The sequence below is a fragment of the Talaromyces atroroseus genome (assembly GCF_001907595.1).
Source record: "Talaromyces atroroseus strain IBT 11181 chromosome Unknown scaffold_10, whole genome shotgun sequence".
NCBI classification, from domain to species: domain Eukaryota; kingdom Fungi; phylum Ascomycota; class Eurotiomycetes; order Eurotiales; family Trichocomaceae; genus Talaromyces; species Talaromyces atroroseus.
Window position 1 is genome coordinate 1070325 of NW_017971442.1, and position 19390 is coordinate 1089714.

The following is a 19390-nucleotide window of genomic DNA, read 5'->3' on the forward strand; positions in this document are numbered from 1 at the left end:
CATGATTATACGGAATAACTGTTTTGGTAGAAGGGCAGCAGCCTAGTAACTAGGTAGTACAGTTTTGAGGCATAAGGTTTTGAAACAGCTTGCTAATCATCTGAGGTATTCGTGTCAGGTCTGTAGATGGCTTTCTTTTTGAGGCAAATAAATCACGCCTCGGTGTTGCCTTGTCGGAACATCTAGAAATGGAAAAAAAAAAAAAAAAAGGCACCTTCATTTGAGTGATTTCTATAATAGAACAATAATCATGACAATACTCGGGTATAAACCGAGTAACTACACTGTAATATCCGTGGAGCAGTTTCTTGTACATACTCGTCTAAAAATATGCATGGCATGCACAAATTCCTCCCATGTCCCACAACTGAAGAAGGGCTGGCTGGCTGTCTCACATTTCAGTCTCCGACGAAAGCCCAAACTCCTACATTGGTAGCTTCGGTAGCAGCGTAGCCCTGGCGTGTAGCTGAATTCTTCGGGTTCAAATGGAAACTGGGCGATCAATCACATTGCGACGGAGATAATCAAAGGGATCTCCGAGGGTCTATTCTTATGGTCTTCTGGCCTGGCATTTTGAATCGCTTGGTTAACAGATGTCGTACGTATATACCTTAAACCCTGGGGTATTTAGATACATATATAAACTGTTGAGGTTCGATCGGATTAACAGTTCATATCTTTTTTTTTTCCCTTTCTCTTCTCTTTCAGTGTATATGAACCCACACAAGTTTTTCTTGCAAATGGCATAAGGAAAAGGAATAAACGAATCCTCCCTCATTCTTTCTTCCTTTGCTTCAGCGTGTATTTTTGCCACTTACACTGGCTCCTGCATCGATTTATTCCTGCTGCTTTGGAGCCATATACATAGATGCCCTCGCATTGTGCATTGCTCGTATATTAGCAGATTTATTTTCCTAAAAGTTCTTTTGTGCCTTTTGCTTTCCATTTCGAAAAGTTTGTCTCGATCTATAAGCCATGTCGACTTGCGGGTGTTTTTCGTCAATATCGCAATGGCTCAAATCCTGCTTCAGACGAAAAGAGGAACCAGGCAGAATTATCGAAATTGTTAGTTTGACCGGTGACCCAAGGGAGAAAAAAAAAAAGATTGAAAACAGTTTCGCTGATATGATTTGTTGCATTTGCTAGGGCCCTCCAACGAACTTCCGAAAAGAAGAGTTCTCAATGCCATCACAAGACGATGAGTAGGTTGCTACGACTATCCATTGAAGCATGCATGATATTCCCGTCTGACTGCCCCAGTCAAAGTACGCTACATCGACATGACAGCCACGGTGTCATGGCTGAGAAGGAGGTCGCTCAAAATGCCGCTGTTGTTCGAAAGGCTTCCACAAGAGACCAGCTCAGGAGCAAGGTTCTCAGGATCGGTGCCAAACTGACGAGCTAATGCTCGTCATATCGACCATGATTTCGGCCTGGCCCAACAACTGCTACCGCCGATCGAGATAAGAAATGGTGGATTATGTGTTTCACACTAGAAATGTCGGAATATCGTTCAGGCGAGATCTTTTGGATGTCCTTTGTTGTTGTTGCTCAGGTGTACGATTTGTTGATAATGACCTTCGAGGCTGGCCCTGTATTATATTATTTTTTGACTCTTCTTCCTCTTTAATATCGACTGTGACAACATCGTCCATTTCATCAAGAAGTATTCTCTTCCTGGGTCTGGGTTCAGAACGGGCAAGCTCAGTAGGTATTAGTTTTCGCTCATGTTCCAAATCACTTCGGCGTAAAGGGGTACTCGATTCGAAATTGGCGTTATTCTTTGTTTGTTGGTCTTCCGATTTTACTATCCGACGTCCACTTTGAATCCCGTTTGGTGTCGTACGTTGAAGTGCTGGATTGATATCTCTTTCTGGAGACTCTCTCTTAATCAGACGCGTACGCACGCGCACATCTGACTGTGGTAATGGATTTGGCCTGCTTGACCTAGATTCGATGATTTCCAAATCATCGTCTTCATCGTCTTCGTCATCATCGGCATTAGCTGGAGGCGAGATTGCCGGCGACTCAATCACCGATCGTCGCTGCTGCTCATTTCTCGGCAGAGAAGAAACCGACCGCCTAACATTGCTATGGCCACTCAGAGACCTCGCAACTTCAGAAGAGCGAAACCCAGCTGCTGCTCTCGTACTCGATCTGATACTCTGCAGGCCGACAAGCGACCTATTCTTCCTTGGACTTGCCATCAAAGTATGCAATGAAGTGCCAAACCACGGATCATCTTCACGCTCCTCCTCATCTAGCTCACTCAATCCTTCTTCTTCATCTTTTTCTTCCTCCGTCCGCGGCCGTCTCGATGTAGGCGCCAGCCCTCGCTTCTGTCGCTCGCGCAGACGTTCGGCCTCCTTGCGCTTCAAGGTCTCTGCTCTCATTATGGTGTTCTGGTCTGTCGGTCGATTAATGTCCCTCAGAACCGACGCATTCATATTTTTGGCCTGTTTTCGCCGCTTCACGTACTCGGCATGGTGTAGATGTCTCGTGAACTGTTGCGCGATCGCGTAGAACTCGTCTTCAACCATGATATACATGTCGTCATTATCAAACCCTTCTTTAATATATCTTAATTCGCCAAGTAAGCATTCCTTCATAGGACTTAATAGCAAATATGACACCGAACTCACTCTTCGATGGGAGGAGCTTCTACCGGCGAAGTTGGAGGACTCCGCGCTTTGAGACATCGTCAGCATACCCAACCCTATCACCAGCGAGTATATTATTTTTTGCTTACAAGATCTCAGAACATCGATATGTCTGGGAGTCAACTGCAGAGCCGATGCACGTTCTGCGCCGCCTTGGTTCGCTGGCGGTGACGGCGTGCGACGGCGGCTTGAATTTGCAGTTACGCGACGGCGCGTAGGGGCTGGACTGCGCTCAGCATTGTTGCGCCGTCTGTCGTCCGCTAGCCACGGGAGAAGGCGTGGCATATCTATATTTTGTATGTGGCGAGTAGTAGATCAGATCAGATGTTCGTCTTAGGAGCATGGTCGGAACTTGTATGAATGCTGGCGCTAAAGAATTGCGATGACGTCCCGCTTATCGGCATCTTTGCCTGCCGAACACTAACTACTTCATTTATGTTTCAGAAGTCGAGGTTGTGTCAAAGAATCTCTTCTTAGTATTTAATGACAACTAAATGGCCATCCTCTGTACGATGTGATTCCCAACTCCCAAAACACCATGCCCATCGTAAAATACATAACGAAAATGTGAAAAGACGACCATGATATGAAAACCATCCATCCCTCTAGAGCAATCGTGATAAGAAACGGAAAAAAAAAGGGGGAGCGCAATTCGATATTCAATCGTTCAGGCCTCTCCGGGACGTTTGCTGTTGCAGCTGACGATTTTGACCTTGTCGGCATGGACGGTTTGCTGATTATCCAGCTTGAAAGTAACGTCTTTGATCAGGAACGTCCACACTTCGTCGCAGAAACGGTAGGTATCGAGATGACCCTATTTTTTTGCCCCAACATATGGCATTAGCAATCCTCCCTTGTGTGATGGTTGCCTAGTGCGCGCCGCGAAGGAAAAGTTGGGATATACCTTGAAAGTCAATCTAGCGCGCACTTGCACCGCAAGAATCTCCGTGACAAAACGATCGTAGTTGGACAGAATCTTCATAGCCAGCTGTGGCTCGATTCGCCCCTCGTTAATCAGATCATCGAGCGTATCTGTGAGCGAAAGCCCGAGACTTGCCGAAAGGGAAAAAAAAAAGTCAATGTTAGCCTTTATAAAACGAGGTATATTGTTTGCTCATTCTTGGTATTTTCTCTTTTTTTTGTAACCAAAAAAAAACTACATCAAACAGAAAATTGCGGCATGGTTGTTTTATACCTGCTACCGCGATACAGCTCGTAGTACGCCTGAGAGCTCATGTTTGCGGCGTTTGGAGAGAGTGGCGAAGTTGTGAGGAGGTGATGCGGAGTTTAAATAGTCTGGGAGGAGGAAAGCTGGGGGAAATCGATGTGGTCACGTGCAGTATGCGGTTAGGTAAGCTGGACACCTGACTGACCAGGCATCAATTCCGTCTTTCTTTGGCTGGATTAAGATAATGAGCGTATTTCTACTCCCAAGTCCGAAATAAGGACGACCTGATTATAGAATTAAAATGATGACTGTTTACCCTTGTTCCGCTTTATGGAAAATAAACGCCAGAAGCCTTGTCATAAGTTATATAACCACCCGAACCAATACTCCTATATTTTATCTTTAGAAGAAGATTCTTGCCCTTGCTTGATCTTTCTCTCATGCAAGACGTAAACTATTCAAGCCAGTCGAATATTACGCCGCAAGATGAATGGAAAGACCCATTCAAATCGTATCGAGCCGAGTGCTCATATGAGGGTCAACTGAAAGAAAAGAATGGAAAGTAATAAACCTCGGGTCAAGTCTGACCAGCAACCATGCCAGCAAGCACTCCAGCCCCAATCACGCCTCCATCAGAAGCCTCGCGTAGAAAGACAGACTTGCCACCCATCTGAGGACCCGTCCGCATAATCATTCGATCTATATAGGACTGACACGTTTCCTTGAAGTTGGGATAATTCTGAATGATTCCTCCCGTGTAGGCGACAACCAACTCCTCAGGTCCGGAATGCCAGTCTGCCGGCGCTGGCGCCAATACAGGCACTATGAGACCTCGCTGGTTATTACTCTCAGACGTGAGCGTCTTATTGGTAGCGGCAAGAGCAGCAGCTGTTTCTTGTTGATCGTCATTGGAGTCTCCACTTTGGATGCCTGCCAGCGGAGGTTGAGGCGAGTTTCGCGCACTATCGTCTCTCAGCTGAATTTCGCGTGTGCATGCAAGAAGGCCTATAACTGCTGAGGCGATGAGTCCTGCTGAGCGAGTCTGAACCGCCCTGGTGACTTTTTGGAATGCAATTGCAGTCTCTCTGCTCCAAGACCAATCACTGGACTCTGGTGGCGGTAAAGATCGTGAGAGCTCCATCACCAATTCTTGGGCAGACCGACTGCGTGCAACCTTATTCGAGAGATAGTATGTGGAAAGAGCGTATTCATGCACCAAATTTGCTGGCAACTCTTTTTTGGTGACTCCAAGCACATTGGTGAGATAGTCGAAAAACACAATTCGCACAAGTTCGCCAATATAACGACCACCCGTCATGTATTCAAGGGGTTGGAAACCGGGCCGAGAACATGCTCGGTCGAGCTCAACATCCCATTTAGTGGTGATGTTCAGCTCCTTCAATGGCGCCGCAGCACCAGAAATAGTGATTTCCGTGTTAACTATTGTTTGCGTGGCTTTGGGGTCTCGTGAGCTAACCAACTTGGCCTTGGATTCGTGTAAATCCGTCAAAGACATGGGTATCGTGGCATTGCAGCCCGTGCCAACAATGATGGCCATTGTAACGCGACTATTTGGCAACGACTTGACACAATACGCTGACGAGACTAGAGTAGCAACGGCATCGTTAGTGATGGCAGCAATTTTCAGCTTGGGAAGCGCATAGAGCTTCCGTCGCTTGGTTGACGGTTCGTCGTCTTCAGATCGCCTTGTATGCTTTTCATAGCCGGTAAGGAGTATATTGCGTAGATTGAGATCAGATGTAATCGCAAACCCTTTGCCCATTGGCATTAGTGTAGCCTCGCCCAGCGATTCCTGCCTATTATACTTGTCAGTGGGCCTTCTCGACGGCATGTCCATGCACAAGGGATGATAGCATACATTATAGGGAAGCTGAAGGTAATACCCATCTCCAGTTCCTCCGGAATCTCCCCCTTGGTAGCGTCCGAGGCAAGACTGTCGGCTATGACTTCGGCAATGCAGTCTCCAATCCATTCAAACAAGTCTTCCGCTTTGTCCATTTTCAGATGCTCTTGAATCGGCCATGCTTTCTCCAGTGTCCGTCTCACGCGTTGGCGCTGGGCCTTGCGGATTGTCTCGCGCGATTTATCGCTGGGACTCTTGTCGGAATCGGCATCTTCCCCCAGCAACTCAATAAAGGCTACTCGTAGATTACTGCCTCCCACATCGATTGCCAGATAGCGGCCCACCTCTTCGCCACTGGGTAGTCGAGTCACGGGGGTAGGGAGGAATTGTTGGTCTGATGTTAAGGCAAGATGTCGATAAACCTCGGAGAAGCGGCGGGCCAGATTGTATAGCCGCGATTCTTCGGGCACCAAAGGCTTGAGGAATTCTTCCAGAGGGTCTATGTCTAGCCTTGGCTCCTCGATGTGTGTCTGTTGTTCCGGCTCGTACGCAATGTCCTCATCGTCCGCATCGTCAATGGCCGTTTGTTGATCCACATCGCGGACGAAGGTCTCGGTCGTCACTGCGAGCTCGGCCATGATGTATGTACGATGCCTGGTAGTATATATATATAGGTGTATCTCTCGGTTCGCATGTACGTAGAGTGCGCGCGCAATAGAAATATGGCCCTCCTATGAGAAGCGATAGCGAGTTAGTTGGCTGTTACAGCGCAGTGAGACGGTGGTGGCGGAGGTATGGGCAACGGCGCAGCGTACGAGTCCTCCTCCCTGGGCCAATTATGCGGTATCACTATCGCGTGAACGCGTGCGTGCAGTGACGGCGAGTGTACCAGGCAGGCACGTACAAGGAGGGACACTTCGGAAGCCTCTGGAAGCAAGAGGATCGACTCTGCGCTTGTTGTAGTATGTGCACGTGCCGACGGAGTACTAGAGGGACGACAACGACGGAATCGTGAAGATAGCGGCGGGAAGGGCGAGGGCGAGGAGATACTGATATAGCAATGCGACCACACGGGCGTTAAGGCTTGGACCCGATGTGACGCTGTGGTAAGAAAGAGGTGTGAGTGATGTTTTCCAGTCATAAATCGATGATTTAACTCAAGACTACGGAGCAGCCCAACTAGCACGAACTAGGCAGCGCAGTACCCCCGCCGCAGTGTTGCTACAGACGTCTGCTCCCACTTATTTAGATACTATGCTGGCCGTAATTGTGTTGAAATAATACCACAAAATTCTCTTCATCGGGCATCTACCAAGCTTACGACCCTGCGTTGGCATTGTCAGTGCGGAGGATAAGAACAACTCCGTGGGGACTCAACACGATGGTGAGTCAATCGGCCTGTTGCTTCGATCCGCTTTCGGAGCAGAACGGGACAGCCTAATATCCATAGTCATGGTGTTCGACAGTTAGTCAACTACTAACTAGTTAGTTAACTGAATGCTAGTCAGGTCGTTGATGTCATCTTAGGCCCTCGAACTGCTGCGGAGGGCGCGTGACCGTGCTGCTCTTCTTGTCTGAAACGACGGCTTTGCTGCTAGGATCGTGGATCTGCATCCAATGCTCGACCTTCTCGAAACTTCAAACGGGATGTACAGTATAGCACGGACAGCAGAACAACAACCCATCGTCGGCTTCTCTCTTCGTGTGACTCAGAGTCAGAGTCGGAGTCATGCTTGCTATATTATTATGTAGAACAGATCCGAGCCGAGACCGGACGGTCGTCTCCACGTGGTTGGGGCCAAGGCAGCCCTAGCACACGTCCCCTTTATTCTTGCTGGAGAGGACCGAGAAAACGGCGATATCTTGCATGGCATGCCATGCCATGGCTTGGGAAGGGACAAGTAGAAGTCTGGGCGGCCTTTGGTCCGGGGTGACCGAAACAGGAAGGAATACCGTCGCCCTTCCGATTCGTTCCTACAATCAGGCATGGAAGCAGCAGTTCGTTAGTGTGTTGCATATATGGAGTGAGAGAGAGTACACGAGGCTAGAGCGGCGAGTTCGACTGTCTTAGGGTGCTCTGTCACGTTGCAAGAGGCACTGCACGTGATGATTATGTAAGTGCACTACGGTCACATGATCTGCCCGATTTGTTGCCGCCTCCAACCTTCCAAGTGATGATCGGTGTCAATTCTAGTCACCACTACCCTGTATGCAGGAGCTGAGATAGATTGCTAGTTTGCGTCCCTGGCTGCTGTTCTGTTGGGCTTCCCAACAAAACATATTCTTTCTCCCAGGCAGCTTCCATAGCAGTACCAAGTATGCGGCCCCCCAGCTTCCACGTTTATAACGTCAAAGCTTGACTGGATCTAGGAATATAGCTCCGGTTTTAGACCGGGTTAGGTAGCTGGATTCTGGAATATCTTCACCAGTTTAACATCAAATAGGTGGAGCTAGCCTCACTAACGGCGGCAACTTCAATAATAGCCTTCACTAGTTTCCTTCACTCGGTCTCCATATCCTATCGTTTATGGACCTCAACCACAGTTATGAACCATTGAATAGTATTTGTTTGTGGAGCTTAGCTCAACATGGCAGGCGAAAAGGGTATCCGAATATGCGGAACAAAAGTGAGAACTGGCTGTTTAACCTGCAAGTAAGTTGCGACTGGCGAGTTGAGACGAGAGCCGCCATCTAACAAAATCAATATACAAGATCACGACGGATAAAATGCGACGAAACAAAACCCTTTTGTCGCAAATGCACATCGGCACGTCGAACATGCAGTGGGTACGCGCAGGACCCGAAGACGTTGTCCATGGTTATCTATCGGGCCCCTTCAATATCGTTGGTCACGACAGAACTAGAGAGACGATCGTTCGCATTCTTCCTCGACCAAACGAGGAATCTATTTCCCATAGGATTTTCGAATCCGTTGCTGCAAGCGGCTCATGAAAACCGGGCTTTGGCTCATAGCGTCATCTCACTTGGCGCTCTTCAGCAACACTTTGAGCATGGTGATGGTCCTCGTCTTAATATCAGCCTCGGGCTACTCGCTGCGCAGCAGTATGGAAAAGCGTTGCGAGCACTACAGAGTCACAACGAGCCTCCATCAGTGGATACGCTTATGATTTGTTCGATTGTGTTTGCTTGTTTTGAATGCCTACGAGGATGTCGACAAGCTGCGATTATACATATGAAGTCCGGACTGGATCTATTTCGCCGGTCCGGGGCTTATGCAGCATGGAATATTGTATCGGAAAAGACGATGGGCCTGCTTTTGATTAGATGGGAAAATCAGCTTATCGAAATGCTGGGCTTGGATATACGAAATGACCAGTCCCCACCTTTAGCAGGTCTTTATTTTGACGACGTTAATAACTTTCACAGTTCGCTTGACGGAATAATAAATCACATATTACATGCAAAGCACAATTTATCCGTGTTCGAAGAACATCAGACTCCGTGGGCGTCCCCAGGACGGTTCAGTCAGATATCCTCAACCATCGAGGAATGGCACCATGGCTTTCTCATATCCACATCTCAGCAAAAGAAACAGCGGCAACAACAACTATCCGAAGACTCTGAGGGACATGGCCAGGATGATCCAATCTTACTTCATATATGGTATCTGCTTAGCAAGATTTACATAGCCATCCAGCCAGCTGTGGATGCCGAAGAGGCATGGGACCAATTCACCGGAGACTTTGATACGATAGTAGCACTTTCGGAATCATATCTCAGTCAGTCAAGGTTTGCCAATTTCCCCTCAAAGAAAGAAGGGAAAAAAAAAGAATAGCTGCTCTCCTGATAGCTGCTAACTGTTTCTGCTTTAGAAACAAGCACACGAGAAAACGCACTTTCACGCTATCTCTTGGAGTGATCCCTCCATTATTTCTCGCTAGCACTAGATGCCGGAATACTCATATTCGTCGACGAGCGCTTCAGCAATTAATTGAGTGTAACAGAACTGAACTGATCTGGGACTCAGTAATTGTTGCCAAAGTCGCAAAATACATTATCGACATCGAGGAGCCATCATTTCATCCTAAAAAAGTAGAGAAGAGAAGCCATAGACCGAGAATTCGGAGTCTGACAGTATCGTTCGATGATGAAAGCGGGGAGAAGTTTCAATTTTTCCAGGGTTGATACCTACTTGATATGTATATTACTGCTTTGGATTAATACATGCAGTTCTAGACAAAAATGTCCTCCGGCTTTCTAATATACTTGGTCTATGTTGCACATATTTCACAAAAATGGACAAAGCCTCCCAATCTTCTAATAGACCGAAGTCAGAGAATGATTGGATCATGACGACGGCCAGACCACGACATAATCTTCCACGATAGCAGTACCATTGAGCAACGCCGCCGTCTGCTCTTCGGTGCAAGTGCTGCTCATATCAATTGTGTAACAGACAATACTTGGCGGTACTGGGAGGAGATCCTTGATTTCAAGGGTGGAAGACGGTCCACTCGTGCTGTAGTCGCGCACCTCATCCAAAGGAACTTTTCCTGTTGCGATATCCTTTGAGTTCATGATCCGTGAGAAGATTTTGAACATGGTTTCGGGCTGGTAGGCAGGGACTATCAACGGGTATATACGTCAATATAAATGCAATATTCCGCAGAGCTAATAAGACCTACCCTCGTGGCCTGCTTCGAACACACGTGTAAATGAGAGATGACCTTGTTGCCGAACGACGCCTCCGATGTAAGTATTGTTCGTGACAACACCTTCGTAGCCGCTGGAACTAAAAGCTGCCGAATTCTCGTGGTTGATTGACAAGCTTACATTCTCGCCGCCCATCCCTGGATTTTTTTTTTCCGAAGGGTTAGACAAGAGGCATAGATGGTGAAGGAGAAACCTACAGTTGCACAGGTAGTCCCTGTCACCGTGAATTAAGTTCACTTTGACACCCCTTTCCATGATGAAAGCAAAATCCTCCATGGAAGTACTACGACTAATCAATCCATTACCAGTGCTCTCGAAGGCTGTTGTTGTTAACACTTTTGTGTCCAGTAGAAGCAAGAGACTGGTAGGCTGCTCGACTTACCTGAATACACGGCGTTTGAATTTGAAGTGAAGTTGACTGGAACACCCAAGGCCTCCTGCACCCACGCCGTATTGAAAAAGCCATCTGAATAGGTTGGTGGCACTGTCGAAGTTGGTATCTGAGCCATATCGTAGAGACTACGCTACAGAGTCTTTTTAGCACTTTTTTCAAAAAAAACCCCCTCGATGTTGAATATTTACCTCGGACAATGTATAAACCCCCAATACATACGCGTAGCAGTATGTGTCAGCCGCAGAACATGCGGTGTTGACTTCCACATTGTTCCCGAGATTATATGGATCCAACTCCTGTGCTAAACGCCGACATTGCGCAGCCAAGTCAAAGCAACCGTCTGGTTTTGTCAAATTGGTTTTGGCGGACTCATACTGCTGTTGGTCGATGACTTGCAGGCTGTAGGTGTTATTGTAGGCAATTTCGGGGTAGAAAGAAGCCTGTGTATACAAATCGCTACAGCCGTTGTGTATATTCAGGGAATCAACACGAATTGGAGATGGAGATAAGACTCTGCCCATTGCCTGGTCGGCTTTGATTTTGTCGTTTTGGGCTTCAAAGTAAGCGGTGTATGTCGGACCATATCTCCCTCCAAACTGGAAAATTTTAGTATGTAATATATATTGCCTGTCTAGTTTCATTCAGGTTCCTAGGTAATGATTGGATGAAAACTCACCGATTCTGTCCACACGTTGATTTTGTGTTTATCCTCGTCCGAGTCATACTCTGGAAACCTATAAAGCTGTTTCAGAAACCAACCATTACCTTCTCCTTTTACATTTCTGACGGTGAACCTACTCATTCAGCCAAACCTGCATAAAGTCCCAGAGTTCCTCGGCGCCAGTGGTCGTTGAGTTCACCGTTCCATTCAGATTCTGTGACCCAAACACACCAACGGCAAATGTGTTGTTTACCTCGGGTAACCCGTTGCTAAAATCTGACGGGGTAATTGTGGAGGTTGAATAATCGACAGTGGCATTTGTGAGCACATCATAGGAGTAGCCCGTAAATGTTGGCTGGTCGACGAAAAGCATATTGGATTCGCGCGTCCATGACCATGGGTTTGGGGACGTGCTGTTTGAATCTGGGTTAACGGAGCACGCGCCTACGCCAATCACCATGCTGGATATAGAGCTTGCGCCAGGGCCGCCACCAATGTATAGTGTCAAGGGTGCAGGGGTCTGTTTAGTCGATTTGGCGTAGTAGAAGTAGAGGTTGTTTGGGTGAGGAACTGCATCATCTGCCCTTGGGGGGAGATGAACATAGCCACTATAGGACTCTGCACCGCTCTCTGCGCATATTGTTGTCTGGACTCGGGAGTGAGCAAAAAATGCCAGAAAGGGTCAATTGTAACCAGACACACCTGCTTGAATGATATTGACGCCCCTTGGATTTTTGAAGATGGAGTCGTTGTAAGTCCTTTGGGCGCAGGCGGGATATATGACGGCCCGCAGGCAAAGGTAAAAGGGAGAAGGGCTAAGAACGCAGCAGCACGCGACGCCATGTTTTATATGTATACTTGTTTGGCACAGACTCGACAATAAAAGCCTCTAGGACAGTGCAAGAAGCCATATTTATAGCTGCAGAGGAACCGAGGATGAATCAACTTGTATCTATCTATCTCAGAGTGTTCTCTCTCGTAACCACTAGCCGAATGGGTTTAGCGCGGACGATTAGCCCTATCTTGACCGCTGCTGAACCTAATTCAAACTCTCTATTGCAGTGTCAGTATGCACTGGACTTTAGGATAGAAAGGTTCCATGAGTATACATACAGTAGTTGAGAGTCTCGCTTGCCAGGCATCCAATGATATTGACGGTGCATCATACCATGCGATGCCAATAACACATTGTTCATATTTAGCATAAAACCCTCAGGGCACATTGCCATACGAAATTGGCAATAAAATTAGCATAGCAATCAGTCAGAGTAAGTCTATAGCGCAAGAAGATGTTTCCATTAACTCCTCAGTGCACCTAGATAAGTGATAGTAATGTAAGCAATAGCCACTTCTTTATATACTTGCCAAAGCATGTTAGATCTGGATATATATATATATATATATATATTATGTCAGATACAAGTTTGAATTTATATACATCCCTGCATCCAATGGGATCCCGCGCGAATGCCTTAGGCACCCCACATTGCTTTGTGCCCACGTGGCACGTGCATGGATATTCGCAATAGCCCACCATGCCCAATCCAGCTAGCGGCATCAACTGCAACCTCACGTCCGACTTGCGCTGTCCCCTCCAGCATCACCATCAAATGTAACAGTCATCATGCCTCCCAATGCCTACGACGTCTTCCAGGAACTGGACCGGGAAGAGCAGTTTTCTGCTCAAGAGGGCAAGACCCAGAGGTCCTACGCAACATGGCGGGAACGCGCCATGAGCCGAAACCTGCGCCGCGGTTTTCTCATCATCGGAACCTGCTGGGTTCTCTATTTCGTATACCTGCATAGTCTCTACGCCATGTCTTGGAAGCCTAAATATTTTGATACTACCGAACAAGCGACGGATGCTGTTGCGACTACTCTGGAGCAGAACAACGCCGGAAAGACCGTGCCCCTAGATGTGCACGTCATGAGCAAGTGTCCTGATGCCAGGGACTGCCTGCAGCAATTGATCATTCCAGCAATGGAGAAAATCAGCGATAAGGTCGATTTTCGCCTTTCGTTTATTGGAAGGTAAGTTGGACATATGTTCTCCACGCTTCGCAATCTTTCAACTAATAAGAGGGCCCTCTTCCAAGTGTATCTGACAGCACGTCCGATGTCCAATGCAAACATGGCCCAACCGAATGCATAGGTAACGTGCTTTGTCTTTGTGCGGCCAACCTTCCATTCCCTTCGATGCAGAACGAGACTACCTCCGTATCACTCACTCCGCGAACGCCCGTCATTCGTTCTCTCGGATTTGCAAACTGCCTCATTAGCGATTTCAAAGATATTCCCTCACGTACTCTAGTAGAAAGCTGTGCTTTGGAACATGGGATTGGCTTTGACTCGTTGAATACGTGTGCTAGCCACCAGGACGATGACTTTGATGATCCTGAGGACCCAAGTGGCATTGCCTTGTTACGGGAGAGTGTACGCCACAGTCAAGAAGTCGGAGTTACAAAGAGCTGTACTGTGAGGCTGGATGAGACTGTTTGGTGTATTCGAGATGATGGCAAGTGGAAGGATTGCGCTCATGGCAGCGATATCTCGACTTTCGTGGGGGAGGTAGAAAGATTATGGACGGAGAGGAATTAGAACCTTGAGAGCCTCATATAGTATAATTACCCATCTGATACCCCGCTTGTTTTTGTATAGCCCAGACTGAGAGAGTTGATGGTTAGGAGTTATATCTTCACACAGCCTGCTTTTTAACTCCCTAGGGCAGTGCTGTATTTTTACGCGCACAGCAGAAAGCGTGTTAGATTGTCCCGTCCAATTTCCTTGTCACGTACAGACAAACGACTCAGATTGTTGACGGTAGTTCCCTGTTTGTTCTTATCTTACATCCCGACTGCTACCATCTTCACTTGTTTATCTCTTCCCATCTCTCCGTTGTTTGCAATCTCTAAAAGATCCTACACTGGACCTGCATATTTAAAAATGCAGCATTAAAGAAGGGGTCCAACGACAGCAGACAGACACAACATGCCCGCTTCCACTGACGAGTCATGGCGTCGTTCTGACCTCCATGAACAGGTGCAAGACATGATCTCGAAATACGAATCTATCAAACCCAGCCACGCCCTGCGCTACATCATCGGCACTTCCAAGCTCTACGTCCTGTTCTGCGAGCTCATCGAACACCACATTGGCATAATCCTGAGCCGCTCCCAGGAAATAGAAGATGGTCACATCACCGTCTATGACAAGTGTCTGCTAGACCTATGTGGCAATGGTCGCGAGGTGCACAGACAAGCCGGCCAGGAGCTCTACATTCGAGAGTTTTTGGGGATTGATCCCGATTCGCTTGTGGAGCGTGACGTTGAGGAGATGCTGGATAGAGAGATTTTGGCTAGGGGAGTGTTTGTGAGATGTCCGTACTACTTATCTGCTTTTACGCTTTAAGTGTTGTGTTTCGATTACTGACACCTGGCTCGCCCAGCTTCTCGTCCCCTGACGCCCGCCTGTCCTCGCTCAGTCAGCGCAGAGGACGAGAAAGTCAATATCGCAGCTCCTCCACTTGAGGACCACGGCCCACCATTCAGCACGACAAGCTCAGATACGTACGGGACCAATTTCGCCAGAAACTCCGCTGTCAATACCAACATCAAACGCATGCTGCATATCTACTTTGAGGCAAAGAGCGACTTCTACAGAATCGAATCATCACAATCACCACCATCATCATCAGATGATTATCAAAGGATCGCCAACGCAGCCAAATTCCTGCGAGACAGCGCCGAAAATGCACTTGACTACCTCCAGGCGCAGGATCTCATTACCTCGCACTGCGATGAGTTGATGGCAGAGCTGCAGGCTGTATTCAAGTACGCAAAGAGCAGGGCAATTGAGTGTCTAGGGGGCAGAAAGCGGCGGTTTGAGATCGAGGGTAGGAACAGGTACTACTACAATAGCAACAAGCCCTCGTCGCTATCACCAGCACGAGAAGCGAGAAGAGGCAGTTTCAGATCTGATGACAGGGTTCAGGACAGTCCCCAGCCTAGAATACATCGTCGTGTGGCTGATCGGTACTCTGGTTCGGGCTCGCATCACCAGCACCTGTGGCATCCGTATGCTAGGCATGAGGGATCGCGGTCGAGGCGCAGTGCTGCGGACAGAAAGTCATTCTAAGTTAGATCTTCGCCAAGGTTAGGCTTGAAGGAGTTTTTTGCCCGGGGGGGGTTGTTTAGCGGGGGGAATTGGTTACATACTTGCATTAGGTGGGTATGGATCTGTGGCGTTGCAAGGACGGTGGAGTGGCTTTACTGGATCATCTTGTATGGTGTCGCCTTACTACATTGTATTCATTCAGCTGAGAGCCAGTTAACATACATGCTAAACACGGAAACTTTTCTTTTGTCCGGTATTTCGAGCTTTGACAAGAATATCATTCCTCAGTCTCCTGTGTCCCGTACGCAGTCAGTGACCCTTCGCATATAGAGCATAGGATACAACGATTGCATTGCGCAACGTAACTAAAAGTTTTATGAAGCCATGGAACCAATTGGAGGGGAAAAAAAGAAGAGAAAAGAGAGATAAGGCACTTGACCTGCTGTCGAGAAGTAAAATACACTCAAGTATTCTCGACGCGTAGCTCCTTTACTTATGTTGGCCTTGCTATCATTGAGTTAGTACCTGGCTACTTGCTAGCGCTCTTGTATATACTGCTCGTATATACATACATACAAAAGAACCGGTGTCCTTATTTTGAGAGGACACCAGATCCTACTTGTTAAATATGAATACTACGACTATCGTGCTGGAAAAGTTCCTCGAAGTCTCGTATGAGACCTTCTTTGGGCACTGTCAAAAGCTTTGGTGGGCAGTTCCTGGACTACGACGCCTGTGCGCAGTTGTGGCTGCATACCTGGGGCGATTGGCTCTGACGGCCGTGGCGAAGCTTATTATAGCTGTCCATTGTATATTTGTAAGACCAACGCTCACAAAGCCGACTTTGATCAATCCGTTCTTCAGTCTTGCCAGGAAAGTGGACTCAACATATACTCTTATGGTGCCGCCGCCGCCGAATAAGTGATTCTGAGGGCGAAGTCAGTGAAATTTGTTATGCGTTATCCACCTTGCTTCTGCAAGGGGCTTTATCACTATTTATTTATACAGTATTTTCCGGTGCTCTCTCTTGCGCGCCTTCGGTCGAGTACTCCATATGTACCGGCGCGGAGGCTTTCTCCTCAATAGCAGTGCCCTTGACAGTCTCGCGGAACTCTATTTCGTTCTCCTTAATCCTTTGCAACACAATTCCATGTGCGCGCCATGTTGGCTTCGTTTCGAAGAGCATGTCCATGCTTTCCAGGGGGATACCCTTAGTCTCGGGAATTAAGAAGAAGACAAAGAAAATAGACAATACCATGAGCGACGCAAAGAAGAAATATACTCCGTAGCCCATGGAGGCAAACATTTGTGGCGTGAATCGCGAGATGAGGAAATTCCAGAGCCAGTTCGAGGCAGCAGCGCAGGCTTGTGCGAAAGACCGCATGTTTTGGTCAAACATTTCCTTTATTTCCACCCCCCTTTTTGTCAGCCTACTAATAATCTAGACAGGATCAAGGGTACAATCTTACCGAGTTCAGAACCCATGGTGTTCCATTCCACGACGGCGTGTAAAAGGCGGTCCACAGATAGAAGAAGAAAATAGCCGCAACACCTCCTCCTGTGAGATGATCGCTAGGATTCTTCGTGGGTTCAGCCACCTTGATATACGCACCGATAATCCACATACAGATCGATCCGCCAGCAGCACCGTACAAAAGCAGATTTCGCCGTCCCACATGGTCAATCAGATACAACAACCAGATAAAGGTAACGGCCGTTTTGACACAGCCAAACAATCCAGTTGTAAGCAAGGATGCATTGGTGCCCTGGAGACCAAGACTCTTGAAGACTGTAGGACTGTAGTAGTTGATAGCGTTGATACCGGAGCCATTCTGCCAGACGAAAAGCATGCTGCCCAGAAACAAGCGGTATGACCACTTTTTGCTCGTGAATGCTGCTTTGATGGGTTTCGTGAACCCGATGCCCACTGATATTCGTTGCTCCTCGATGGCCTGGTCGATTGCGTTGATTTCCTCGATCATGTAGATGTGATCTAGGGGTAGCTGGCGGATCCAAGCCAGGTTTCGCTGGCCCTCTTCGCGACGACCTTGGATCATCAGCCAGCGCGGGGATTCTCGAATAAACAGCGTTCCAATCAGGAGCAAGCCAGATGGGATCAGCTGGATTGCAAAGGGGATCAGCCATTGTTTTTGGCTTGCCGGCATGGTGGTTTGGACTCCATACTATACATGCAACATTTAGCTATCAAGTAGAAAAAAGAAATGCAACCACACCCTTACAGGTAAGGCTAAACTCACGTTGATCCAAAACCCTACCAAGCCTCCAATTTGCCAGCCAAGTTCATACACCCCGATAAGACGCCCTCGAATAGCCGGCGGAGAAAGCTCGGCAATATAAATAGGCGTAAAGTTCGAACCAGCGCCGACCCCAAGACCTGCCAACACTCGGCCTGCATAGATAAGACCCAGCCCACGCTCACCATTAGCGCCGAGCATCAGACCAGCGCCGAGCGTAAAGACCAGAGACGCAACCAGCAGGCCGATTTTCCGGCCCCAGAACGTCGAGATCCCATACGCAAATAGAGCGCCAAAGAAGGCGCCGGCCTGGTAGCACGAGACAATATTAGCTGAGACTAGGCTCTGCTCGTCCGAGCTCATGGAGTCAAAATGGAATTCGCTCTTGAAGGAAGGCAGCGTTATGGTTGTGCCGATGAAGGCGCTGTCGTAGCCAATCATGCACGATGTTAGAGAGGCTATGGCGGCGAGGAGGTAGATTCGCCAGTTGTAGACTGATTTGGGGGTTGGTCGGTCTTCGACCAACTTTAGGATCGACATGGTGTGAGAAGTCGTGACTTTTTTTAATTGTATACAGGGAAAAAGAAATAGAATGCCGGGATTCAGGAAAGAAGCAGAGAGGGAGGAGAAGCCTATATAGAGAGCCGGGCAGAGCCCCCAGGGCTCATCTTCTCCAGAGCCCGCGGAAGAGCGTTTGACATTGCGGAGAATCTCCAGGCCGTGTGGAGAAGGACTGTGGGGTAAATATGCCAATCAGCTGGCACGACGTTACCCCGGAATCTCACGGTCCTGCTTATCTAAGCCGGTGTCAGCGCGCGTTCTTGTAACTATCTCTTGCATAGTCTATTCAGGATCCACTGTTTATTGCACGGATATAGTCCTGACGCTGACAGTGCTCTGTTCTCTGTATACGTGTGAATCCGGGAAATGCTGGGGTTTGTGGCGATGGCCAGCAGCATCGGCGCTTTGCTTAGCCGGGGCTGGTTGAAAACAAGGGTAAGCGCTTTGCCGTGTGCTCGCCACAAAAGGCAGATCCAAGTCCAAGCGCTGCACCCAAATCCCGGCACAAGGGAAACCCATGGTTGCCTCGGCTTTCCTATGTATTCTTATTGAGCTTTGACCCTGTGTTTATGAGAACCTTGGGACTCTCGGCGATGTTGGTCTAGTATCCATGGGTATAGCAGCTGTAAGTGGTCAAAATGTGAATTGTTTGCCTGGATCTATTGCGCAGTCTCAGGTGGCATAAACGAATTGTGCTTTTGAAATTCCGAGGTTTACAGTATGAGACGAGAACAAACAGGGTTGTTGTTATCAACCCACGATAATTCACCTGAGATTCAACGGGCTAAAAGGACGTAGATATTCGGTCACCGAATAGATTTATCCACTATGATTATTCCATGCCCGTTTGAAACCTTGGTAGTTGACAGCTGTATCGCGGGAAGTGTCCAGGAGGATTTTGTATCCGTAAACCCAATCTCCCTGATTTAGGCTAAGACTTGCAACCTCGGTTATTCTTCCTAACGGTGTTTGATCAAACCTCGAGGTCAAACATCAATCGCAAGCAGAAGCATTTCATGAAGCTAGCTCGCGGGAAAAGC

At 47.9% G+C, this 19390-nt stretch overlaps 8 protein-coding genes across 8 annotated transcripts; 3 read left to right on the forward strand and 5 right to left on the reverse strand.

Annotated features, from left to right (window-relative positions):
- Positions 1–1487: 1487 nt before the first annotated feature.
- On the reverse strand, positions 1488–2945 carry UA08_07169 (hypothetical protein; the record flags this gene model as incomplete). Its single annotated transcript, XM_020262081.1, has 3 exons — positions 1488–2580; positions 2643–2688; positions 2750–2945. 3 exons carry the CDS (start codon positions 2943–2945, stop codon positions 1488–1490), a joined length of 1335 nt encoding a protein of 444 aa, XP_020117752.1.
- A 382-nt stretch (positions 2946–3327) lies between these two features.
- On the reverse strand, positions 3328–3896 carry UA08_07170 (Transcription initiation factor IIA subunit 2; the record flags this gene model as incomplete). Its single annotated transcript, XM_020262082.1, has 3 exons — positions 3328–3474; positions 3565–3712; positions 3856–3896. The coding sequence occupies 3 exons, from the start codon at positions 3894–3896 to the stop codon at positions 3328–3330; spliced, it is 336 nt and encodes a 111-aa protein (XP_020117751.1).
- Positions 3897–4405: 509 nt separating this feature from the next.
- On the reverse strand, positions 4406–6330 carry UA08_07171 (hypothetical protein; the record flags this gene model as incomplete). The annotated part of the gene is made up of 2 exons (XM_020262083.1): positions 4406–5645; positions 5708–6330. 2 exons carry the CDS (start codon positions 6328–6330, stop codon positions 4406–4408), a joined length of 1863 nt encoding a protein of 620 aa, XP_020117754.1.
- A 1950-nt stretch (positions 6331–8280) lies between these two features.
- Positions 8281–9572, forward strand: UA08_07172 (hypothetical protein; the record flags this gene model as incomplete). Its single annotated transcript, XM_020262084.1, has 3 exons — positions 8281–8345; positions 8477–9432; positions 9526–9572. 3 exons carry the CDS (start codon positions 8281–8283, stop codon positions 9570–9572), a joined length of 1068 nt encoding a protein of 355 aa, XP_020117753.1.
- A 428-nt stretch (positions 9573–10000) lies between these two features.
- Positions 10001–12264, reverse strand: UA08_07173 (hypothetical protein; the record flags this gene model as incomplete). Its single annotated transcript, XM_020262085.1, has 8 exons — positions 10001–10278; positions 10339–10503; positions 10564–10686; positions 10749–10885; positions 10980–11356; positions 11437–11494; positions 11559–12067; positions 12124–12264. The coding sequence occupies 8 exons, from the start codon at positions 12262–12264 to the stop codon at positions 10001–10003; spliced, it is 1788 nt and encodes a 595-aa protein (XP_020117756.1).
- Positions 12265–13045: 781 nt separating this feature from the next.
- UA08_07174 (hypothetical protein) lies at positions 13046–14019 on the forward strand (the record flags this gene model as incomplete). Its single annotated transcript, XM_020262086.1, has 2 exons — positions 13046–13452; positions 13791–14019. 2 exons carry the CDS (start codon positions 13046–13048, stop codon positions 14017–14019), a joined length of 636 nt encoding a protein of 211 aa, XP_020117755.1.
- Positions 14020–14409: 390 nt separating this feature from the next.
- On the forward strand, positions 14410–15555 carry UA08_07175 (hypothetical protein; the record flags this gene model as incomplete). Its single annotated transcript, XM_020262087.1, has 2 exons — positions 14410–14797; positions 14867–15555. 2 exons carry the CDS (start codon positions 14410–14412, stop codon positions 15553–15555), a joined length of 1077 nt encoding a protein of 358 aa, XP_020117758.1.
- Positions 15556–16534: 979 nt separating this feature from the next.
- UA08_07176 (putative quinate permease) lies at positions 16535–18329 on the reverse strand (the record flags this gene model as incomplete). The annotated part of the gene is made up of 3 exons (XM_020262088.1): positions 16535–16975; positions 17016–17717; positions 17793–18329. The coding sequence occupies 3 exons, from the start codon at positions 18327–18329 to the stop codon at positions 16535–16537; spliced, it is 1680 nt and encodes a 559-aa protein (XP_020117757.1).
- Between the last annotated feature and the right edge of the window lie 1061 nt (positions 18330–19390).